This window comes from Sceloporus occidentalis, unplaced genomic scaffold (assembly GCF_023333645.1).
Source record: "Sceloporus occidentalis isolate IW3139 unplaced genomic scaffold, rSceOcc1.0.p SCAF_50, whole genome shotgun sequence".
NCBI classification, from domain to species: Eukaryota; Metazoa; Chordata; class Lepidosauria; order Squamata; family Phrynosomatidae; genus Sceloporus; species Sceloporus occidentalis.
The window spans coordinates 915,663-942,486 of NW_028317030.1; the positions used below are offsets into that span (position 1 = coordinate 915,663).

The window sequence follows — 26,824 nt, forward strand, 5'->3', positions numbered from 1 at the left end:
ACATTAATGCGATGCCACATAGTCAATTAAGCTAGAGTGGCTTCGTCTTAGAATAAAACTTTTTGTTTCTTGGAATATGGGGAGAAAAAGCATTTAAATGAACCTGATCTCTGTCATTTAAAAGTCCTGACTTCTTTTGTCAGGTGAAAGGGCAAGAGATACAGAGCTGGTGCGCCTTGCATTAAATGGATGAAGAATAATAACAAACTTAGTTACAGTATTAACACAAGAAGGTATGGTGTATACCCTCCTCCATAAGTTAAGAGTTAATGTGTGCTAGAGTAGCCTAAGGGATGGGAAACGTTTGGGTCCCGTATGTGTAACCTTCTGCAACCTTTTTTATTTATCTTCCAGGCTCATAATTTATGTACTAGAATCTAGCATCTGCTTCTGTCCTGTATGGAAAGATCACCTTACTACCTGTGAGCCCACACAGAGTTAAAAGACATACGATGTGCACTCCATAGGTTAGAAAGTGGTGGCATTCACTTACATACTTTCTTTAAAAAAGCAATATCATTATAGGAGGGAAAATAAATTTTTTTGCATTTCAGTTATAGGGGGTGGTTTTACATGGTTAGGGACTGTAGGTGTATGCACAGTGGCATGTAAATACTAACATATACATAGTATCGTCCCATTAGGAGTTTAAGCAGCTGCTTCAATGATCCCCACCAAAAATTTATGAAGCTGTTTAGGGTGCCCCGTTACTCCATGGTCCCCATCTGAGAATGAAGGGGAAACCGTTAAAGTGTGATACAACGCTGTCATAATATTGCATCACCATAAGGTATTTTGTGCATAAACAGCGTGTAGATTTCTGTGGCTTGTATTTCTCTATGTTTACGTCATTAAATCCTGCTGGTGTTAGAGCTGTTAGAGCCAAATAGGATACATACATGGGAAGGGAGACACTCAGCACACCTTATGACGTCAGTGCCCTTACAGAGTCTTCAACTCTTGAGCTGTTCTCTTTTGGTATCAGGAACACCAGCAAGCATCGGACCATATTGTGAATTATTCGCAACTGAGTTGTAGTGAGTGCGGCAGCTCTGTATAGTTTGATGTCAGTTTTTGAGAATATTCTTTATTGTAGGGCATGATTTACTGCACTTGACATATATGCATAATAATATATAGTAACTTCTGTCATCTTCCCAGAAAAATTGATGTGCGTCAGTCAGCAGTATTTTTCAGTTCCACCTTCATAAATAAAGCTGTTATGTCTGTTTTTTCAATCGCCGGTTGGTTGCCCATACGGCCCCAAGTTTCAACAAATCACGGCTCTTGAGCTAAAACATGTTTAATCTAGAACACTGCTCTTAGTGATTAAAACTTTTTCAGTGCAAGCAAAGTATTAATTCTATCTCTGTGTCTGGTTGCCAAAAGCTTTTGTAAATCAGAATCCCCTTCTTACTACTATGATACAAATGTCCGTTATGTATAATGAATTGCAAGCTTTCAAGGCTATCTAGGTCTCTTCTTTAGGCATATTAGATCTAGATAGTCTCAAAAGCTTGCAATCCATTATACGTCAGTTAGCCAATAAAGGAATCATCTTTGCTTTTTCTCTTTCTATGGCTAACATGGTACAAATCTATATTTTTATATGGCATTTTACAGTAAGGGGATGAAAACATGCATGGGATCGGCATAAGCTATCCTGAATCTAAGGAAAGACCCAGGCTAGATGGGCCGAATGGGTTTTATCTGCTGTCAAATTCTTTGTTTCTATTTTACAAACCTTCCAAATACTGCGGTTTTGACACTGAGGGGGTTGATCCCAATCTGGGAAGCATCATCTGTTAACTTCTTACACAAATTAGACAATTTTGGAAAGCAGATGAGCTGCAGAGGCTAAAATTACACAGTATCATTCTTCTGTTTTTTTGGCATTCATTCTGAACATTTGTGCTTCATATATATATGCCTTATGGCATTTCCATGCCGCAATTTCTTTATTTTTTTATCAACATCTAATTAAATCCCTTGAAGGGTGTTTACAATCCCGCATCCACATAGTTTGTAACTCTTGCTTTTGTCATGAAAGCATCTAAACAAAATCGCAAACAAATGATGCAATGAGGCTTCAGGCGTTCTAACCAGGAAAATTCATTAAAAGCTCATGTTCTAACAGGAAATACTTCTGGACACATTTTGTAGTATTCGCACAAAAGGAATGCTTTTTAGGAGGCAAATGCTTGTTATAAATTAAGGGTACTTAAAAGTACCGTATATGAGAAATCTTTTTTTTTTTTTTTTTTTCATTTTTATGGATTCTCTTATATTTTGAAGGAAACTCCAGACATACTTTTTGGCTTTCACGTGGCTCATCGGTGGGGTCCGACTGGTATCCCTTTAGGCAGTAAAAATACTCCTAAAAAAATATGTAATGTCCTGGTAGGTTACGCAATATGTTACACATTCCTGTTCCGCAGAAAGTATTAAAAATATGTAATTTATTGTATTGCAGTGCAGCGTCTGTAAATTTTTTCCATTTTTCATGGAAAGTAGTTCTTCCTCTACTAATAAGTGTTTGAGACATAACAAAAACATACCTGATATTCTAAAGTCTAGATAGAATAGATATTCCTCTGTTTATGTATTTGCTGTACTTTAAATTTTTTGATCAGGGGAATGGATACCTTTGTGGATCATTCTGCTGGAGACCAGGCAAGTAACTAAAAAGTATATGACTTATTCTATTATGATGACTTTAATTTAATTTGTTCTGGTTTAAACTTGCCCATGAATGGCCTCAGTAACACAAAAAGTAAATGTATACACTTTTAGCAAAGGCAATTTCGGATCTTATACGTACACGTTTATTTTTACAAGGCAGTAGAAAAACATAACCCATAACTTTTTCTCCGCTTGAGGTTCCACGCGCATACAAATTCATCTTTTCCCCGAGGCAAACGGAGTAGCCTAGAACTTAATCATGAAGGGTCATAAAGCCAGGGGCAGGTTATGTGACTTTAAGCCCAGGGGCATGTCTGAGGAGCAAGTATTCCCATTACCAGAGATTCTTGGGTAATGTATAGAGACGATTCCAAAGTACTCTGAAGTTATTTGTATTTGGAGCGAAAGCTCTGATAGCAGCGTCAACAGTTCAAAAGAAATGGTTCTTATCCAGAATTAATCATTGACTCTTAGAGTTAGAAGTACCAGGATCTAGATTTGACGTGCTTCTTCCACAATTCTTGATGTGCTTCTTCCACAATTCTTGATGTGCTTCTTCCACAATTCTTGATGTTCTTCTTTGTGCCAATGGTTGCAGACGTAACCAGTCATATGTTTTTCTGATACTTTCTTTTGACTCCTTTATTTCAAATCCGAGGACTGTTGACTCCCAACCTTGGCATTGGCAGGCTTCGTGGTTTCCACGCATAAAGATTGTTTTATGTTCTGTCGTAGAAGAAATTGTTAACCAGAGGGCAATTCTAACAATAATGGGATTTCAGAAGTCATTGATCCTTTTATTTAAACAGAAATGTAATATGGAATAAATATATGATTTATATGTGAACTGCTATATAACCAGAGGATTGCTTTGTAAGGAAATAGATGCTTTGGATGTTTGAATCTGTTACTCCCTATCAGTTTCTTTGTGTTTCAACTGTTCGCTCCGCTCTTTGACCTTCTGAAATCCGACTCTTAATGTTCTACACTAAGGAGTTAGAATTCTCACATGTCGATCAGCAATGCTGCCATTGTGTCTTATTTAAAATGTCACCACGTAAACATTGTGTGGCTTTAATGGACAAAACGGTTATGCGTGACCCGGCACAAAGGACCAGGAAGAATGCTAACTTGTGCTTACAATGTTTAAGAATTCATATGTAAAATATATTACTATAAATAATAAAAAGCCTCAATACTTATGTGAAGAAATGATATTGCTTACACTAGAAAATGTACCATAAATAAAAACTATAACAAAAGGAAATAAATTCCATTTTCCATAGCACAGAAAAACAAAAGTATTTGTTTTTTACACCGGGGCATGCAAAGTTAGTAAAAAAAATGTTCCTCATAAATTGCTTAATGTACCTTCCAAAATATTTTAGATTAACCCGCTCCAACATGGCGCTGGGTAAAGTATGGCACAATGCAGCAAATTCTTGATATATTTCTTTTTTAGAAATTGTTATTCTTTAATAAGGGGTTATCCTAGATACAACCGTTTGAGATGCTATTCAAGTTGAATGAATGAGATGGATTGGGAAGAAGCCTGAACCTACTTTGTATACAAGACATTTTTTTAATCTTTGAAAGTCAACTCATCTTTCTTCTCTTTGTTTTCTGCAGAGAATTGAATGGCAACAATATTACGCGTATCACGAAGAATGACTTCTCTGGACTGAAACAGATGCGAGTTTTGTAAGACCCAACTTTTTTTTTTTTACATTTCCTACAGAAAATGCAATGTGTGAAAATAAATGTGCTTGTGGAATAAGTGTCTTCTGAATTTCATTAGCCCCTTTTCTTGTATAAGAGGCATAATTTAATCCATTCAGAGGTGACATCATGACAAGAGAAGACACCTCTGATTGTCCGGTTACTGCGGACGATAAATCCTCACGTAATCGAACAGTTGGGGTTTGTATATTTACCACGTTAATCAGCTAATGACGTATTCCGGCTTGGGACGACTACATCTAGGGCGTCAGTTCCAGGGGGGGGGTGTCGCAGTCCCTCTGCCGCATAACAGGAAACCGAATTATGACATCATATCCCGACACCCAGAAGTAAAGACAGCAGCACAGAGGGGGAGGCAGGCGGCGCTGCCCTGGTTTAGGCCTAGGTCAGCGGCAAAGCTAAATACTTAACTGATGTTATTAACCACGCTTACACGTTAATTATAAATCAGAAACTTCAAATCATAGGAATAATGAGGTAATAAGAAGGTATCTTCCTGCACAGATCATGATACAATTCTGTATTACATTCTGTCCATGATTAGAACTTTGCTATTGGGATGAACCATGTCTGTTTGCGTAGATATTAGCATTCTGTGTCTCGGACAAGATGCCTTTTATTAAAATACAAAGAAAACAGTACTAGATTGAAGTTTCCAAAAAGTCTAATATGAGCTTAACATTATAATTTACTTAGAGCCCAAAATTACTGCCATATGATGTTTACAAGTTTCTGCTTCTTTCTACGTCATTGTGTTGAACGAAGTCAGCTATTATGTTTTATTGGAGAACGCAGGCTCCTTGCGTGTATCAGGCTTTTTTCCTTTAATCATCTTTCACAGGACTACTTTAATTTTACTGAAAGTTCATATATTTAGAGTCAGTGGTAGAGGCAGCGTTGTCAACAAATAATACATTTTAAAATACTTTAATTTTACTTATCTTTAAGGGGACCCCCTCTGTGGTCTTGTTTTCACGCCTAAAGCAGCCACTCAGCTGCAGGAAAACTCCACCATTAAAATCAGTTGGAGGACTATCTACGCCTGCACGGAGCATATCCATACACAGAACCCCCTATCCGTTTGCAATAAAGACCACACAAAAACGTAAAGGGTCCGCTCAGCTGTCAAATGCATATGATGGCTGGAACATGCCTTTAAGATGCCACCATGTACATGCACATACCACCAATAGGTCTTAAGTTGTCGGCATGTACAACCTGTCATGCTGGGTGGCTTTCTGGACATTCCTTCTGGTAACATCTTTTAGAACTATCTATCTTGTCTATACCTAGAAATGTGATACTTCTCTCATTGGAACCACAGTTTTAATGGATAATTAATTCAGTGTGTGTATTATTAACAGTTATATCTGAGGCATAGAGGGGTACATGTGTTTTAAATTTCATTTTTAACATTTTTATCTTTTTATAGCCATGTGAAATTAGGTTCAGCGGGGGTCTAAAAACAGTTGAATTCCTGTCCTTTGTTCCCTTCTAAATTGGAGAGAAGCGCAAATATTCTGTGTAAGGGAAAGACTGTGGAAATAATGCAGGGACCAACTGCTGGTTCCGATCTCTTGGGATTTAAGACATTTAAGATCATTACTAGCCTGTTGTCTTTAATAAAAAAAAACAACAACAACAAAAGAAAGTGTGTTATTCAAGTACAAATTCTCTCCGTTAATAAAAATAGCACTATGAAATTGTTCTTGGTTCCGTTTTGAGCTGCTTGTACTTAATAAACGTACAGCGTCATTAAAGTAATGTAAGTGTGTGTGTGAATTCAAAGGACCAAGAAGATGATGAAGAGTGGAGTGGGGTCCAGAAGATGTGGGGTTTGATGAACCATTGTGGCCCATAATGGACACTTTTATCAACTCCATCTTTTTCTTCACTTCATATAGCACTAAACCTTGAGCTTAAAAAAAGGTTTTTATGTATGTTAAAAACAGGAATATTTTATTAGTAGATGTACTGGCCTATGTTATCTTTTCCAGTGTATTCGCATGTATATAAAGTACACAATTACAGGCTGGTTAATGTATAGCATTGGCTAAATTGTCAGACTCATGTAGATATCAGCGTTATAGAGTCTACTCAGATGGAATTATTTGCTACCACTTTGCAAAATCCAAAAAAATGGCCAGAAATAATCTAAACACAAATTGTACATGTCTTAAAGCACATTCTGAGAGTGTGAGAACTTGCAGTATTATTCCCAGATCCACCAGTACCTTGACCTGTATATTAGTAAATCTTACACTATTCATGTCTACAGCTGTAGAATCCCCTGCATGGTTGCATGGTGGCATGCAATGAAACATTAATGAACAAAACCTAAAGTTGCTAAAGCATATCCAGAAAAAAACTAGACTGTGATGTAGTGTAAAATTTTTTTTTTTAAAAAAGGTATTAAGTTTAACTCTTGTTTTCTGACATATATAGAAAAAGTATGAGAACAACTCAAGCAAGAGCAGACAGTAACTTAATCACCTGCCCTATGGCGCCTCCCCACTTGCGAGTGTTTCAAGTTTTAGCTCCTTTGTGCTATCACGGAGGAAAAATCTCCATCAGCATATCAGTCTTATCCTCCCCACAGTCCAAAAGATATTTCCCTGCATGAGGGAACCAACAACTTCTGACATCTGTTCCAGGCTTCATGTACCTAGTCAGCGGGCTGTGGTTGGGATCCCTTTAGGCAAAAGTGAGCAAGTAGGTCGACGTCTGGACTCACCGTTACACTTGCAGTAATCAAAAGAATGGAGAGATTGCATACAAAGAAGGATGAGAACAATTCAACCAAGAGCAGAAAAGACTGTCCTACAGTGCATCCTAACTCGGGAGCATGTCAGATTTGTAGCTCACTTGTGCCATATAAGTTGACATATCAGTCGGATCCGGCCCATAAAGGCAGCCCAGAACTGAAGTGCGCGGCAAATTACCTCTGCATGATGGTTGTTGTACGTTTGGGGAACTCATAGGGTTCACTGCAAGTGCAAAAGTTATTCCAGACATGGACCTCCTTGCTCACTTAGGCCTAAAGGGATACCAACTGCACCCCACCAATGAGGCCTACGGAGGCTGGAATGGATACTTAGGATTGTTGGCTCTGTACAGGGGAGAGTTACATTGTATTTTGGTTCTGAGCTGTCCTTGTGGGTAAGATCAGGCTGATAATTTATTAAGGTGGTCAGAAATGGAATGACGCAATTTATTTACGCAATATTATTGACATTACATAAAATTCCTTTTCTGTTGTGTGTATATACACTGTAATACACATCAAATATTCGGACTGTTCTGACCAGAGAAAGCAAAACTTTTTCCTGACTGGCTGAAAACACTAATAAGAAATCAATCAGTAGTCAGCTAAATTTGAAATTAAAATAATGATAATAAACCAAGTAATACAAAAGAAATAACCCATTCACCAAACATTTAGCAATATTGTAGATATACATCTTTAAATGTGATTTTTTTTTAAACTGAGCCTAAATTTCAGCATAATCCCATTAAAATGAAAAGTACACAGGTTATATTCTTCCTTTGTTGTGTGTTAATAATTTTGGCTAGAAGTCACCGAAATGTGTAACTTTGTAAACCAAACATATATCACCAGGAAAAACGAGTAACTGTATTATTTTTTTTTTATTTTCCAGGCAGCTAATGGAAAACCAGATTATCAGTGTTGAACGTGGGGCCTTCGATGACATGAAGGAGCTTGAAAGACTGTAAGTAGTTATTAATGAGCCAACATATAATAAGAAGCCAATGAGTAGTATCTAGTGAGGTAGAGCATTATGTATCTGGAAAAGGTGATAAAATAAATGAAGAAATGAGATTGGCATACCATAGCAACATTGACCTCTTAATCAATTTATTGTGTTTAAAGTTCTCTGTTCTACAGATTAGTCTAACAAGACAGCCATTCAACATTTCTGCGACTGGATTCCATGTCTTATGAAACATATAAATAATAAAAGACTTCTGTTGATGGTTTAGAATGTGTACACATAACTTGCATAAGGCTTTCCATTACATTAAGTTAGTAATGGCTTAAAATGTTTACTGTAAGGTCAGTTATTATTATCTTGCACATAACCAATCTAATCATAAAAGATGTAATTTTTACAGAGAGAGCACTATTTCGAGCCTTTACAACCATTTAGAGAACTTCTTTTAAATGGCACCGATTATACTTTTATTTTCCTAGGCGTTAATCACGTTGTAAATGTAATGTCGTTACACCCATGGCACCAACCAGCTTAATGTTGATGCTATCCCTTCATTGAATGGTTTACATATAAAAATGTACTTCTATGGAACATATAATCTGCTGGCGGATCCACAAAACACCCCTTTCTCAGTCTTTATAAATCATGTCTTTGTAAAGGTTAGACCTTTAGACCTTAAAGACACACATGCAGCATAAAGACACATGGAAGGAGTATGGATGTGTTGACATAAAAATGACATGAAAAGGATGTATCAACCCTACAGGTTTAAATTAAGGGTGACAGACCAATACACAAATGCAGGCACCGCTGAGATAAAAGACAAATTGATTCAGGTCACCTTGAGCCCTAATTCTCCTGCGTGTAGGCTTTAACTTTCCAGGATGTATTTGTGTAACCTGCCTATGGAGGCGCGTGAAATAGATACAGCAGCCGGTATATTATCTGAGTAGGAAATTAGCGCCCTGAAGGTACTAAACAGAACTGTGAACTTTGGGTGATTCAGGCGACAGAGTTGGATTTCATTGCTTAGATTATTGAAGCGGGTTGTCAATGGGGTGTTTACTAAAATCTCAAATTCTGGTCCATGTATTTTTTACTTCCCCGTATTTTGTTTTGTAGACGCCTCAACCGAAACCAGCTGCACAGTCTGCCTGAACTTCTGTTCCAGAACAACCAGGCACTTTCCAGACTGTGAGTACTAATTAATCTGCTCTCAGCTACCTCCATGTGTATAGATAGATAGATAGATAGATAGATAGATAGATGATAGAATAACATGTGCCTTTTCTTGGTACGGTATGACCTCTAGATATGACATGCATACAAAAATACCCTTTTCCATATATCACATTGCTCTGTATACAATACTGATGTATGCATATTTTTGTATGTTTTGTATATGGATGTTTATATTTCAGTCACGTTAAAAGTCTTTTTTAATTTGTCTGTTGATTGTAATGTTAGAGTTTAGAATATTTAAAAATCGTGTTCAATTATTTTTTGTCCATCTTGGGTTTTTGGTACTTTTGTGGGGTCATTTGCTGGGTTTTCGTGTAGACTTGGCTTGGCTTTTTGGTGTCCATGGGACAATAATTTGGGGGTGTCTGTGAAGTGGTTTGCTGCACCTTTATGGGTTTGTTAAACCAGCAATAGCATATGTTGACCAAACCAGGCTTACTAACAGTTCTTGAAATTCTGATCTCCACCGTGATACTGTATCAGATGAATGGATGTCATTCGATTAGATTATAAACACAGTGCTCTGTACTGTTCTTTTAAGTTGTTTTCCGGTAGTTATTCTAATGTTTCTAATTGCTCAGAACAACAACAAAAACATTAATCAGAGTGACTTTTATTTTACCTAAAACCAAACATTTTGTGGGGTGGGGAAGGGTGGGGTTATTATTAGGCCCTCCTCCTTAGTCTTAAGCAGCACCCAAAAAGTAGCACCGAAGGCATGTTCTTATTTAGTTCTTATTGACAGTGAATCAATTTGAGTATAATGCGTAAATTGGGGTATCATAGCATTGGTTTTAGAGAAAGTATGAATATTTCTCAAAATTACATTTTTAACATGCATATCCTTCATTGCTAATGTGAGCTCATACTTAACCCAGTGTTGGACTGATTTTTATTAACGTTAACCATTTGAGACCCCCTGAAAAGAGTTAGGCAGAAGCAGCACACAATGAAATGTACATTGGATAACCAATTCCGTACATAACGTCTCAGTGCTGTTTTTCCTTTCGTGGTTAGTAGTCTATTATTTCACGATATTATTTACAAGCTGTGATTCTGGTTATGAATATAACATAAAAATTATATACAGCTGTTCGCTTTTTAAGGTTTCCTCCGTTGTTTTCTTCACACTATCCAAAAAAAAAAAAAGTATCACACAGTGTCACACAGTTTACAGTGTTCTATAAAATCGTTTTTCGGCTGTTTACAATCTGCATTGTGGTTTTTTCATTATTTTGTTTTTGTAAATAGCGTAGTAATAAATGGTTTTGTTAAATTACATTGTTACTGGTTACATTTTAGCACCAGAAGAATTCATATCATATGGTTTTAAAATGTTTTGGCGGCGAAAAGCCGTAAAGATAGAATCATATCAGTGTGAATGCAGAATGCAGCAAAAATCGGATGGCTTTAGCCTCCTTGGATGAGTATTTCGTTCTACGCTCTAGAATAGATGAACTTTTCTGGGGCCTGTTGTCAAAAAGAGTCCCAGGTTGCGGAAGTCATAGGTTCTTGGATTTTGACAGATACCTGTGTAGTTTAGACCCATTTTATGCTCTGACTTTGCCCATTCTATGGCTTACCCTCTTCTACAACACTGTGTCCAGAGAAACCTGTATTGTCAATTTGGTCCTTAAAGTGCAACACCAGGTTTATTCTTAGGTGGTGTCAACAAGACTGTTTCTTGTGTACCGATACATTCCAATCTTATGGAATAAATTGGTAAACATCTGATATAGCCTAAGCAATGAAAAAATCACTAGAAATGAGGCTGAAGCTAAAGATTTGGTGACATTATTTAATATCTTCCTTTTTTAGGAAAGAAAGAAATTGACTAGGTCGACTTAATGGTGTTGCACTATGAGATACTTCTCCTTCCGCAACACATCAACCGGCAATATAGGGATTTATACAATATCACTATATAGTGAATAGAATCCTATTCCATGTCCCAGGACATCCTTCAAATTAAATGGATCACCAAAACTTGTTATTAGCTTTGACATCCACCGGGTCTGGGGTCCTCAGTTTGACTTTAAGATTTTCCATTGAATCCTGTAGCTCTTCCACAACTTTTCCCCTCCCTCCAGACTCTGTCTATTTAACCTTAAAAAAAGCCCACTATTCCAGGAGTAAATGTTAAGTTTGTCTTTGTTATTGCAAAGGTTGTGACTTCATAAAAATATGAATTTTTAATTTGCGGATATGAGTCAGACTGGGTGTATTTTGTACTCCTAAATCCTAAATTATTTCATTGACTCCGAATCTGGATAATCAGCATTGGAGTTTTGTATCCTGTGCGATGTTGCTTGTAACTTCTATACTGCTTAACCAGTACACTATGTGATATTTGAAGACATTCAGAGTGTGTTAGCTCTGCCGGCTGTATTATTTACAATATGTTCACGGTGGAAAACGCAGCCAGTTTCCTAGTCATGCTCATTATATATCCAACACCCTCGTTCACTTTTCACCTTATGCTCAATTAAATTCCATGTAATTCTGCACTGGTGATGACCCACTAGGCATTGCTCCAGTACTCTGAATACTCGCATGTGCCATGAAAACCCCATACACAAGGAGACAGCGGTTTGTAGGAGGCTCCGTCATTGGACAGGATTAGTTTAAAACACATGGTACATGTTTTTCAATCTTCTTTGGAGTTTCACATTGAATAATGCTGAGATATATCTTCTTCTAAGAATAATGTTTTTTCATCAAATATATACAGTAAACTGAGAGGTTAATATCTTAGAGTAAAGTACAACTTTCACGGTTCAGAGATCCAATTCAAACACAAAAATACAATCTGTGATGTTTTGCGCTGATTGACGAGGAAGGTGTTAGTGACTTCCGCTATGTGTGCGGCTGCTTAAGGTGTTTAAATCTCTCCGCTGTGCCAAAGAGATATAAGTAAAACGTCGCTTATAAATTCTTCTTTCTGTAGCAACTTGACAAGCAAAATGCAAACATCAGATATCCAGCTCTTTATGAAGCCCATTTCTGTATACCAATACAAAACATCGAATCAAAGGGAATAACTTCTCCAAAACGTAGGGTTTAGCTGTGATGGAACTACAGGAGAATCGGACAAATGTAGCTTATGAGTATAATTCGTGTTCCAATTTTACCTTTCGTTAATTTAGGTTATATAATGAATGTTTCCCATTAAAACAATAACATTCCCGACGGCAACACAGTTTTCATCCTTGAAAGTCCTGTAGAAGATTCTCCTTGTATATGAGTCGTAATTGTTCACTGCTGGTTTGTATGCGTTTTGGAGTATATTAATAATAAAAAAAAGTCATCCTGTAGTAACCATGGTGAATAAAAGTAGCTATTCTTTTGTTATTTCTTTTGGTTTTGTTACAGTGTTTGTCTTGTTTGCTACTGGCTGAGCTGAGCTCTTGCTGGGTTTCCTAAAAGGCGATGTCATAAAGAGCAGCTGTGGCACCAGACAGTGGAGTCCTACATCGCCTCTACTCATACATGGAGGATGGTATTCTCCTCATCTTCTATTATGTGAAGCATTGGCATGTGTCCTGCTGGGTGTAATTAATGGCTTACCCTTCCTGTTATGTTGAACGACATATCAGGGTTTGCCAATGCTTGAAAAAAATCACTTTTAATATTTAAGAAATCATGTTGTTCAGATGTAATATCGTGTTTATAAGAGACCTGCATTTCACTTTGTGTAAATCTACTTTTTTTATCCTAACCATGCATCCAAAACTTTTTTAAAATTTGAAACAGGAGAACATTTCTAGTCTGAATCCTGCCAAAAAGGTTTAAGAAAATCATAGAGAATAATCACATTCCATCTACAGCATATTCTTCAATTCCTAGTGGTCAACATAGATGGTCTTATTACACTTATTTACTTTTTTGAGGAGACCTTACATAATACAGATGTTCTAAAAATATCAAATTGTAATTTTAATTTAAATGTATTTGTATATATTCCCATTATATTAACAAATACATTTAAACTTTACTTTTTGATAGTTTGGAGATTATAATTAAGCTTATTTGTCCAAAAACACACAAAGTAAACATTATTGTAATATACACATAATAACCTAAAAAATATTGTCATTTTGATGATGATATGGGTGCCATATTGTTACGTAGGGTGGGTAAAAATCATAATTTGAAACAGTGATCTGCTCCTCCAAGATTCTTATTCTTTTTTTAATTAAACTTTTGGGGAGTTAAACGAATTGCTATATTAAAACAAGACTATCGGTGTAATAGAACCAAATAATACAATCTAAGTATTCATTGTGTAAATCTTACTCTCCCATTAAATGATTAACTATGGCGTATTGAACTGTTTATTAAACTCACATGTATATACTTTATTTAACTTGGGATTTGATTTTCGAGATTGTTTTATGACCTTGTGTGCTTGTCGACTGCTGTTGTAAAGAGGGACATAGATATAAATAAGAAGATAATGTATCGCCTGTTAAGCAGGAGGAAAAACTAATATATGGAAATTACTGGCCATTGGAATCTAATGATAACACCAGAAAAAGGAGGTATACCTCGATAATCCTAGACATGTCTTTAAACAACAGTAAATTTCCTTACCCCTGAGAAAATACTTAACACATTGTTATTACGCTCATTTGCTAGTCTCAGCTGGATATTATACCAATCATTCCTACTGAGCTAACATATTTCTTTCTCTATCTCTATCTCACCAATCAAAAGTTTGCAATGCTCAACCGTAAATATAACACTTGCATCCCTACTCTGTCTTCTTCATACTTTGTCCCGTGGCTTTTGTTAAATCTGTACCCACTTTCACACCATAAGATTCCGGGATCTATTTGTATAACTAGGAGTTTGGAAAAGAGTTAAACATTGAATTTTCACAATGCTTCATGGAGGACCAACTCCATGGAGCTTATCCTGACAGATGGGCTCAGGTCTGCATAATACATTTTTTCAGTCAGTAATATGACCTTCAAGACATCGTTCATATTAACAAATGTTCAATCATCTGCAAATTCTAAACAGTTCCCATAGGACCCAGACAGGGCATAAAGTAATGTGCCCTCTATTACACTTAATTCACAGCACACGGAACAGTGGGCTTTGTTAGGGATTCCAACATTTCTGATGTCGCCCATGGCAGGCTCATTTATGTTGACATGGGCTCTTAGCAGTTATTTTATATGCCCACTTTTCAAACTTTTGCTAATTTTAACCAAATCATGTATATTGAAGTTATTTTTAGAAAACATCAGATTAATTTATAAATGGGGATCACAATGGACCAATGTGTGTTTCCAACCTTACAATCTACAGTGTATTCTGAGCTAGGGTTGCTTAGGGTTGACAGTCCAAGGGGCAGATGGGGGCAGATAGCCCTGTTGGGTGATCAGTTGGCTCAGTATGCCAGTTACATGAGAATACTTTACATTGTGAACTCAATGCTGTGTGTCTGAGCAGAGCACTGAGATATGACATCATATCTTGGTGCTCAGTAGAATAGATGGAGGCTGCGGACATACTGTAGGTGTACACTGTATTGACTATTCATGTTTTGTGAATAAATTTTGGACGATAGACATATTAATTATAAATGTTCTGTATCTGGCTACATCTCCCTCTCTCTCTATATTATATATCTCTCTGGATTTCTTGTGCTGAAGAATTTTCCCTTTTAGATATGTATGACTCACTCATATAATTTTTTGATGAAGCTGTGATTCATCATAACCATCAGATGCAAGATTCCTTCCAACTATGTGGCTGAAACAGTGTTGATCATATTCTAGGTCACACGGTCTTGTGTTTACATGTAATTGATAATCAGAGCATCAACTATTTCTGGTCATTCAGGATCTCTTGTGAACTACAAACCCCATCATTAAAAGCTAGTTAAAAGTCCACAAAACCTGGAATGGCTGATTTACTTTAATGGCTAGGAAGACATCTGCACAAAAAAAAACTTGGAGCAAAGTTATGCAAGGTCGAATTCATGCACAAATTTCTGGTAACACATTGGTTGTGTTATTTAACCCTTTGTGCAGCCCTGGAGCAGTGAGTGACTCAAAATAATACTTTTGGCAGAAGAATTGAATTCCCTTTTTTTTTGGGAAACTAATGTTTATAAGGCACCCTCAACCCAAAAGGTTAATTGTGTAGGATTATTTTATATACAAAATGCCATTCAATACATAATCCCCACATAACTAAATGTTGTTACTGGTTTGTGACCTTTTCTGCTAAACGCTAATGAAAAGACTGGTGTCTAGGTATTCACAGATGTGTGTGTGTATCAACTCTAATTGGCAATTATGACAATGTAACAATGTTCTAAGACATTATAGCAGATGGGAGGTTTTACTTAAAGATCATATATGGGGTATAAAATATAGCAAAAATCCCTATTAATTGTACCAAATATGGTTTATTAATAGTATTGTATTCAATGTCACTCTTTGCATTATTGTCAAATGTATTAAAACCCTGTTATTTAATTTAATCTATTTCATCTGCCTCATCATTTGAGTTGTGCGTATGGGGTAAACAATTTACTTTGTCTATTAGGCACCATTGTGATTAAAGAGTAAAATAACACTTGCTATTATCTTATTTTAACATTAAAGAGTCCTTTCTCTATATTGTATTGTGTAATAAAGCTGCTTACTTGATCAAACACAAAGGAACTTAACTTTTCCATGTTAGGTTTGATTAGTGTCTTCTGAGATACTGTGAAAGGACTGTGGAAAAATTACATGGATGGACTGATGTCTCTTTAATCGATGTAGAGAAAGTCAGGGCTTGTAGTGCAAGGGGAAACACATCATTAAGATCGCTTCCTCTGGTTTTGTCTGAAAGATAAAGGGATGTGAAAAAGTGATAAAATGACTTGAAGCCACCATGAAACATCCTGGCGTCTGAGGAAGCTGTTTCTATAGTAACAAGAGAAGCTTAATTTGGATTTTTGCCATCGGTCAGTGACTTTGTGATGATTAGCCTGCTGGCCTTAGGGAATTTGCCTGTTTCATCTTACAGGTTTTGTTTTTCTTTCTTTCCCTTGTCTGTCAAGGAGACCATCAGCCTCTGAGTCTCAGAAAAGAAAGTAGCCCACAAAGGACTTGGTTTTATGTTATGGGATTTAAATATGGATAGTGATCTTGATGCTTGGAAGTGATGAGAGTCGTGGTTCAATACAATTACACTTTTTGAGGTGATGGGACTTTTTGAGCTGAAATGACCATCAGTTGACCAAGTCTGGGCAGGGGACATCCTCAAAGTCAGCAGACCAAGTTAAAGTCAGCTTTATGACATCAGCAGCAAAGTTTTAGACTTACTTTGACACAATATAGAAAAGTCCAACCAAAGACTAGAACTTAATAATTTTGTTGATGAAGTAGCATGCATGAAATAAACAATAGCCTACAGACATTGGAGACAAGAAGGTCTTTAATGATTTAATTTGTTAATCACATTTGTAATTCATGTAAACAATTTCACAGCTTGCCCACAATAAGCTGATATAAAATGTGTTAAAATAAGGTGCTTTCTAAAAGCAAAAGTTATTATTATCTGTAAAATGTACTTGTGTTATAAAAAAGGAAATATCCATACAGATAAATGTATGTCTCATTCTAAAAAATATGTTGGTAAATATTTAACTTAATAGTTTTTTTGCATAACTTTTTTCTTAAGATCCCTGCCATGGGCTGTTTGTCTTTATTGATTGGTTGATTGGAGTTTATGTGTATTACTACCCCAAATCCTTTATTTGCACAGTAAAAACATTTTTCCTATTATATAGATCATTAAGCTAGTAATTGTATGTATATATATATATATATATATATATATATATATATAATGGAATTGATAGGAGGTTATTCTGTATCATTCCCTTTATATGAAGGGTGTATAACTCATTAACTAGATTCTGGGATTTAGCCAAGGTTCCGCACTGATATTTCAGTAATGTCTTGCTGGTGAATAGCTGACCCTACGACCTCATCTCGAGCAAGGTTTAATTAAACTGTCAGTTCTGGACAGACCAAGAAAAAGGACAGGGTCCTGTCCAGGCCACTAGGACATTGTCTCCAGTGAAATGAAAAACTGTTAAAAATTGATCACTCTTTTCTTTAAAGAATATGACAAAGGACTGAAGACAGCCTCAGCTTGCTCTGGCTTTACATTTTCAACACTAAGTAAACTTACACTGTGTTTTCTCTTTTTCTAAGACACCCTTTTTGTTTCTCAAAGACAATCACGTTATCTAACAAGTTTAAATCTACCGCTCTTAACACGGTCAGTTCTAACTGAAATCAAATTTTTTCTACATTCTTTATGATTTATGTAGCATTACATAGCCTGTGACGCACACAATGCAAGCTGTGCCGATGAAAAAAGCTAGGAACTTGGAATGCTGAAGAATAGAGTGTTAGTTGGAACAAGGAACAATACTCACAATAATGGGCAGTTACAAGCGAGTAGATGGTGTGAATGACGAGTGACGTAGAGCCTGGTGATTGTTTTTCTGTTATATATCTGTTGAAAAAACTGTACACTTACGAAAAAATGCCATTTCCTTGGGTGCATTCCCCAAAATCCTGCATTATATCATGTTTCAAATGATTTGGGAGAGGAGTTGGGGGGTCTGTAAAATGAGATAATCCACTTCTTGGTTGGTTCATAAATAGAGTCAGATTCCACATCAGTGACTTTGTTATAAAACAGTTGTGAGAACACCTGTTTACCTTTCTTAGATATTGTATAGTAAATGTTTCCTCTCTTTAATAGAGTCTCTGAGTTATTTCCTCCCCGTTTAAGTTTTATTTATGTCTCTGCTACTTAGCCTTGACCCTTCTCCTCCCCGAACTTTTATCAAAACAAAGGAATCTTTACAAGATTTGTTGTGGAATAAACATCTTTCTGTCTGGAGAAGTTGACAAACATTGCTTGATTTTTGGCCGTGATTACACCTATCCTCCGGCTGACGAAAGCCTGACATGTACTCACATGGATGCATATGACTGGCGAATGTCGATAGCTTAATTGGTTTGGTCTTGTCAATGTTTATACGATCGGCTGAGAAGGCCATGAAATCAAGGCATAAGATACAATGATATGATACAGTAACGATTCTAGTAAACACATCGTGGTCTGTAGGCTGGGAGCAGTGATACAAACTGGTGCGTTCCCATTACAGGCATCAATGGTGAATAAGGGGGCAAAATATAAATACAGTCTAAAGGGACACTCCAGCCATCATATACACTTTAATTCATATTTAGTGGTCCCTTTTAATGCTCATATACACCATTTGGCAGCATCCCCCATACACATTTGTTAATTTTGTTTTTTAATGTAGTGATTGTTATGGCGACAAATGTTGTTTTTGCCCCAAGTAGCTTGCTTTCAATGTGTTTCACCGAAAATAAAGTAATATGGGCTTTAACTAGTAATACATTTGTTCCATCTCTAACAGTACAATTCTATTTTCTTTTTTTTTTTTTTGGGTTGTTCAGCATCTGGAGTACGTAGTGTGTCTTTATATAAGCAATGTTTTAATCTCCAAAAGTTGGAACTAACTCCAACTCAAATTAAATACAATTGTTCTCTTTGGCTACGGAGGTTAGTCAGTTGTGATTCAGACATGGAAACGGAACCCTGCGGGAATAGTTTAGGACACTCGCTGAGGGTGAGCTGGAGAAAACATGTATATGAAGAATAAGATACAGAAGAAAAACATTTAAAGCTGCAGTCTTGGGCAGAGTACACGTTCATAAGGAACATGTGCACATGTGTAATTATTACTGCGGTGTATTTAAATAGACTTTAAACCCCAAATAAATGGAACAAATTTTCTGCTAATGACAGATTTGCGTTTTGTGGAACCTGCATAAAGGGACATTACAGTATACCAGGCAGCCAGCTAAACAAAGAATATTTTAATGTGCATTCTTTAAATCTACCACAAAAATCACTTACCTTTAAGGGAAGCAGCTGCATATTACTTCCAATGTGTTCCAAAGTTCTGCGTCACTGATTGGCTGCTTGAAGCGGCCAATCAGTTGCAAGAAAGTGCTCCCATTAAAATCAATAGAGACACTTTCTGGGCATGTGCATTCGACCTCCCCACATGACGTTCTCTGAACACGCCCTGGATTGGACTAGCAATAAGTATGTCACATGCATGATGATATGTTCAGCCAAGCTCCTGCATGGCAAGTAGCCGAAGTACAGGTAATGAGGCAAATGCGTATGGGGGATTTTGCAGAATCCCCCATGTATTTGCACGGGAGACACTGTGACAATTTAAATCTCCACCCCTTGTCTTATTCTCCCTTAACCTTTTAATAGAGATTGTAAGGTCACGTAAAAAAGGGCTCTCTTCTCGTTCTGTAACAGTATTTCTTAACGTGTGTTAATGTTATTGTCAATTTTATTGTGATAGTGCTATAGAATCTGTTGGAGCTCTATAAACAATATAATATTTCCTTCATACATGAAAAATAAGGGCTTATGCCAAAAAGAAGCTGCCCAAAAGGTTAAATAGTCTTATTTACGTAAATCTTGATATTGTTTTGGAGAGACGAAGCGGTTACAATCAACCTAGGCACTCCCTATTAATTTCCTGAACATATTCCAGCAGTCTAAACAACTGCGTTTCTCACATATCTGGGAGTTATATGGCAATTAGTGCGAGAATCTGATTTTTAAAAATCAAATGTGACAACATAAATTGCTAGTGACGTTTCATTCATGAAACATTCCTTTTGTATACCAAGACTTTTCACAGCAGGTTTCTTTGTTCATTCAGTTTCTAATTATAATCCTTTCGTGTTGGTGATATAGTAGTTATGTTTGTTTAGATCTCAGAATTTTAAATTCCAAGTCTTGGTGTACGATAATGAATAAAAAAATTAATGAATGAATGAAAAAAAATCAGCACAGACATTCTATTGGTTGCTAATGATGATAGGACCATTTTTTCAAATGTTACACCAGAATAACTTTTATAAACCACTGTATCATAAAGAGAATTCTCAGAACATAACTCATTCTATACAGTTTGTGTGTCAGGAACCAATATTTCGCTGCCTGAACCATGGCTTTTTTAATACCTGTGGTGTTTACATCTGCAACCACTAGTGGCCACCCTCCACCCTCTGGAGCACTCAGAACTCAGGTGTGCCTTGTTACCTGGGTTGAGCCCTAGTCTACATCCAGCTGGGCCTTATTACCTGGATTACCCTGCCTTTATGAACCTGCCCTGCCCTTTAGTCAGGGCCTTTGTATTGAAGTCTATGGACCTTCCTGCTGTGGCTCTGCACCTGTGCTGTTCCTGGTTCCCTGCTTTTGTGTCCTTCCAAGTGGACTCCCTGCTATTGTGTCCTTCCAAGTGGACTCCCTGCTATTGTGTCCTTCCAAGTGGACTCCCTGCTATTGTGTCCTTCCAAGTGGACTCCCTGCTATTGTGTCCTTCCAAGTGAACTCCCTGCTACTGTGTCCTTCCAAGTGGACTCCCTGCTACTGTGTCCTTCCAAGTGGACTCCCTGCTACTGTGTCCTTCCAAGTGGACTCCCTGCTACTGTGTCCTTCCAAGTGGACTCCCTGCTACTGTGTCCTTCCAAGTGGACTCCTTGCTACTGTGTCCTTCCAAGTGGGCTGTGTGCCTTTCGTACCCTTCCAAGCGGGCTGTGTGCCTTTCGTACCCTTCCAAGCGGGCTGTGTGCCTTTCGTACCCTTCCAAGCGGGCTGTGTGCCTTTCGTACCCTTCCAAGCGGGCTGTGTGCCTTTTGTACCCTTCCAAGCGGGCTGTGTGCCTTTTGTACCCTTCCAAGCGGGCTGTGTGCCTTTTGTACCCTTCCAAGCGGGCTGTGTGCCTTTTGTGCCCTTCCAAGCGGGCTCTCTGTCTGTCGTGCCCTTCCAAGCGGGCTCCCTGCCAAAAGACTTATTACCTGTATTTTATTTTGCCATACGTCCGGTTACTTGCTTAGACTATTACCCTTATTTGCTGGTTCTGTTATATACATAAAATACACTGCATTACCTGGATTTTTGTTGGTAGTGTCTTTGTTTGCATAATCATGCACCCTGGGTTACATACTGAACCCCAAGTATCCCCTGCGCATGGGCTCCTACCCGACCTGATCACCCGAGTCCTGACATTGTGTCAAATGTAATGCTTTAGCCATTGCTATCAGGGGGCATTTTATAACTCTATTGAGCGCTTCAAGATAATTACAATACAAAAAAAGAAAAGGGTGCTTTAAACCCTACCCTGACTTCCGTCTCTGTAGGTCGGTAATAAATCCCTGTAAAATCGGTCACACTTGAGTGCATTAGAGTATTTGTCATTGAGTTTCTATACTCTACTTCCACTGAAAAGGTGCTCCCTAAGCCTCCTCTGGGGTGGAGAACAGAACAGAGGACAGACAGTGGAATTCACGCTGGTTACGGGACATGATTTGCCTTCCTTTCTACATCTTTGTTAAGAGAAGTCCTCAGACTTGCCAAGTGCTGGGGAGAGCAACAATTCAGCTGTTTTAAACCAGGCCTATATACTTGGCAATCATACTAAAAGTGGATGACTAATCTAGTCTATGGCTCTACAGGTTTCTGGTGAATGAATACATTATGCTGCCAAAGAGGGCAGAATTCAATTAGGCTGTATAATATAATTGTGTTTTTTATATAGGGCCAGCTGTTATGTGCTGTGCTTTTTAAGAATGCAGTAGGGCCCTGTATAATGTAGTATAGAATAGAGTCAGAAATATGTTGTACTACCCAGTACAGTGGCTTTGAGTGGTTGTTGGACATAATAACATAATTAAAGTATGAAGGACATAGAGTGGATAGTGGAAGTCTAAAATGTCACTGTTGGCTAACGGGTGACAAGCAAGCAAATCCAGGTTCCGTAGCGAGTAAGGTGAGAATTAATGATCCTTTAGCCACTCACTGTATGGAAGTTCCATGTTCTGTTCATGTGGATGTTTGCTCATATTCATCAATCTAAAAGTAGGGCAGATACCCAAGTATATTACTTAGTATAGAAATCTGGCTTACAACTAGACTTTGGCACCAACAGAAAGTTTGTGTTTGTTTTCGGGGGAAAAAATGTTTGTATTAGAAGAACTTCATCCATTGACATCTTTGTATTTGATTAAATTCTCCAACATTTTCGTTTTCCGAAATCCCATTGTCCGTCCGGGTTGGCATTAAAACAAGAAATAAACATGTAGAATAAGTTGAGTTGAAATGATGAGATTCTCCTCCTGTTAGTGTAGTTAAAATGGCAGCTAAAAGTAGGGCAGATACCCAAGTATATTACTTAGTATAGAAATCTGGCTTACAACTAGACTTTGGCACCGACAGAAAGTTTGTGTTTGTTTTCGGGGGAAAAAATTATTTGTATTAGAAGAACTTCATCCATTGACGTCTTTGTATTTGATTAAATTCTTCCAACATTTTAGTTTTCCGAAATCCCATTGTCCGTCCGGGTTGGCACTGAAACAAGAAATAAACGTGTAGAAGAAGTTGAGTTGAAATGATGAGATTCTCCTCCTGTTAGTGTAGTTAAAATGGCAGCCACTGTGAATGAATAGACGAAGATTTTTGTATTACCTTTGTTTGTTCGTTATACAGACGAATGGACGAAACTGCAAAATTTGGCACGAGAACATGTTTGTGCCAAAACGAATGTGCAAGTCTACTTACAACATACATTTATCAACTAAAAAGTTACAAAGAGGGAACCAGAATGAAAATAATGAAAATGTGGTTTATCATAGTTGGTTGTCTAGGTGCTAAAACTTATTTAAATTATGCCCAGGGTCATCACTGTAGGAGTTCAGTGGGGTGGTCTATAGGTTTTATCCATCTCTTTGATACCTGAGCCTCCAATGCTTAATCAAGCACCCAACATAACTTGAGGAGCCACCCAAAGTAGGGTTGGAAAAGATACCATGTGATCGGACTCCTCCTCGCGTCACACCAAGGGCACAAGTAAATGCCACCCAATCCCTCCAGTCTTCATTAGACAGATGTGAAGATGAGGCCATATCAACTGGGATCAAAACATCGTTCTGATACAGGGATCCTTAGTTACACCTTCAAACTTAGACCTCTTGGTATAAAAATACCCCACATAGACAATGTTAGAATTGCATGATCTAATTGCATTTCACTATTTTCCTCATTCCATCACCTACTCCTCTTTTGAAATATTTTTTAGCAGTACAATTGTTTTACATTCCTTTGTCTTTTACAGTTTTTTCCCCTAGCCTTTTCTTACTTCTGATGTTTCTCTTCCTTTTTCATCTTTCTTTCGGTGGATCATTCGCTCGAGGGGTACTATGACAGCTTTCTGACTAGAGCATCATAGTGTCCTTTGAAAACCAAAGAAGATGTTTTTTTTTTCTTTTGCCTGTTTGAATAACAAACCTTTCCCAGAGCGCAATGAATATACATTGTATTGACATGAAAGACTGCACACAATTTAACTGCTCCCCAAGATACTGCCAGCCTCCACACTCTTTTTACACTTTCAGCCAGAAATGCAAATGTTTAAAGACCTCGGTTTGCTTTACCTCAGGCCTTCCACTACATCTGCAAAGGATTGACATTCAGACGTGCGTTTGCCTTAACGCCAGCAGACGTATTTATCTCGGGGTCACCGGATCACATCCATGCAAGCTTGTTAACTACTAAACACCTGAGAGACTTTCTCTGTAACGCTTGTGAAAGGTGACCCGGAGGAAGTCAGTACTCCCGTCTTCTGACTTGTTCAAGGGGGGGGGGTTTATTGCAGTAAAATTGGCACTTTATGTAGAAGTGTAAAAGAAAGTGTTTACAGCTACAGGAAGAGGAAAATATATGTTTGGACTGCCAGATGTAGACCATTCCACAAGTCTCATTACATGCAACACTGCTCAAGTTTTTTGTTACCTATGGAGTGGGGGAGGGGGCACATGTGTGTTTGCTGGGTTACTTAAAAAGATGTGACGCGTCTTCCTAGCTATAAGTGTAGCAGCTAATTGAATAGTCCAATCAACAGGACCATTCCGTTGGTTGCTATGGTGATGAGACCACTTTTAAAGCAGGTCTTAGGGGTCCCCAAGGCTTCTTGAAGCACAATAGGGCTATTTGAGACTAGTGCTAATGAATTCTGCTGTTAATGACTTTAAAGGGAAGTCCTATGGAAAAAGAAACATTTTCTTGAGAATAAAACACAGTGTTGTATACAGTAATGCGGATTAGCACTGAAGAAAACTTGCTTTTATTTTATTTTTCCTTTATCTACAGACCTGGAGGCAGCCATTGTTGACAGTCATGTGATTTTTTTGGGTGACTTTCCCTGCTCAAGCACCACACTGAGCTTATTCTTTATGGCAATGCTAATGAAGTCTCTTCCTCCATAGGATCTGATTAATCAGAATGTCTGGCTGTTTGAGAGCGAACCTTTGTATTGTTTATGAAAAGGCTATATGATAAGGAGTTTGTCTAGTAGATTGGGCTAAGATAACACATACGCATGACTGAAATCCAGCACAAATACCAGAACTGTTTAAAATCAAAGAAAACAGTTCAATATTTTTAAGAACACATTTTTAATCTGATGCTGTTAACAAAGTTCCCCTTGAATACTTGTTTATTACCAGGAACTTGCATGGTGTTTGTCATCACTCCTCTTTTTAAGTGCAAACTTGGCTCCTTGCTCATTAGTATTAGTACATATGAGTCCTGATATCGCTTCTCTGCAGTGGTCCAGGACATTTAGAATCAAAAGCGGGTACATAGAAAAATGGGGTTTCTAAAGAGCAACCTCTGCATATATAGAATTCAGTATGTGCTTGCCATAATAATATTATATTTAAAAATAATATTATTTGGTGTGTCATATGAGCAAAACATCTAGCAGATCCATGCGCAAGCAAATAGCATGTTAGAGAATGTAAAGTGGTCGTAGGCAACTGAAGCATTGGTTCCTATTGTGCTCGCTGTGCGATCCTCGCACTGAATTGACCAGTAAGTATTTCAGGCTGTTAAAATGACACCGGTATATTCTCACCATTATCTCTGTCTACTGCTTTTTTCCTTTCAATGCCAAGTCCAAAGCTATGGGAGAACACATTATGCCATTATGCAAATATGTACAAAATCTTGAAAAAGATGAACAAAATGAATATACTGATAAAAGGAGAAAGGGCCTCACCTGCATATATTCTTCACGCAAGATAACAGCTATGTCTCGGAGAAGAATAGAAAGGTACATAAGAGACACATTAGCAATTGAGAGACAAGTGCTTGAAGACACACACTTCCATATGTATGCTTTCATTGTCAGCTGCTCAGCCAGTTAGCTCTGATCTCATTACTTCCCCAGCAGGGGTCTGTAAATTTAGCTTAAGGCTATCACTCATTAAAAAAGTTCTCCTGAGATTCCTGGCGAGCTGAGAAGTCTGCATTCCAGGGCAAGGTTATTGCAGGCACCTAAAAAAGGGACTCAAGATTTTTGTAAATCAGAAGTATTATGTTCACCTGTAGTACAGCGCTACTGAATATGATTGTGCTATATAAGTCATTAAATAATAATAACTAAAGCTTCCATGCCTGCATAATCACAATAAATATATATGCCATTGATTTCTGACTACCCTCAAATAAGTTCCCTAATTAATATTTTAGGTAAATTAAGGATTGATCTGATGAGTGCTCTGGAGTGATATGTGTAAATCAAAATGAACACACAATACACTTGTGTGACAAGTGAACACTTACATTAGACAATGAAGAGGTCAGTTAAACCTTACTGACAGCAATAAAGAAACAGAAGAAAGGTAATGACATTGAGGTGGTAGGGAAGGTTTCTCGTTCTAGCAAATCCTTGATAACTCTTGGTCATACCTGAGAACTTGCATGGATTTTTAGTGCTTGGATATTGCGGATCAGGTTATGAATCAACCAGCTGTATGCGGAGATGAATACTAAGCTCCTTATTGACATGTTCTGCAACCTATGATTTGTGCAGCCACGGTGCATGACACGCTTCAACTAATGGTATCTCGAAATGCCAGTTGATAGAAATTAGCATTTTATTAACAGACGCCTGTCACGAATCATCGCTGCGGAGTGCTGTATTTAACGTGTAAATGGGAGCTCTGTATTCTTACCTTTGATCTGAGTAGCCTCTTGGTGCTGGATTTTGTTACAGTCGTGTTTACTTTGCATCAAACCTCGAGACTAAATGTGAAGCCGTAGACTCGGAATCTAGATGTTTGCGGTGATAATGGAAAAAAGAATGAAATTGGTGCCTAGAGAGTTTTTTTTTTGCTGTACATTATTTGTAGAGTCCTAAAGAAGCTTGGTAAAGGGACAGTAGCATTTTCACACATATAATTATTATGCCATGTAATTCCGGAGAACTATACTAT

General features: G+C 37.5%; 1 protein-coding gene across 2 annotated transcripts in view; it reads left to right on the forward strand.

The window, feature by feature from the left end:
* The window catches only part of LOC149288602 (slit homolog 1 protein-like), a 128,061-nt gene that overhangs the window by 16,859 nt on the left and 84,378 nt on the right, over nucleotides 1-26,824 (forward strand). For both annotated transcript variants that reach the window (XM_089491296.1, XM_089491295.1), the window contains 3 exons: nucleotides 4,312-4,383; nucleotides 8,082-8,153; nucleotides 9,279-9,350. In XM_089491296.1, the coding sequence (XP_089347422.1) occupies nucleotides 4,312-4,383; nucleotides 8,082-8,153; nucleotides 9,279-9,350 (216 nt within the window). The remainder of the gene's footprint in view (nucleotides 1-4,311; nucleotides 4,384-8,081; nucleotides 8,154-9,278; nucleotides 9,351-26,824) is intronic.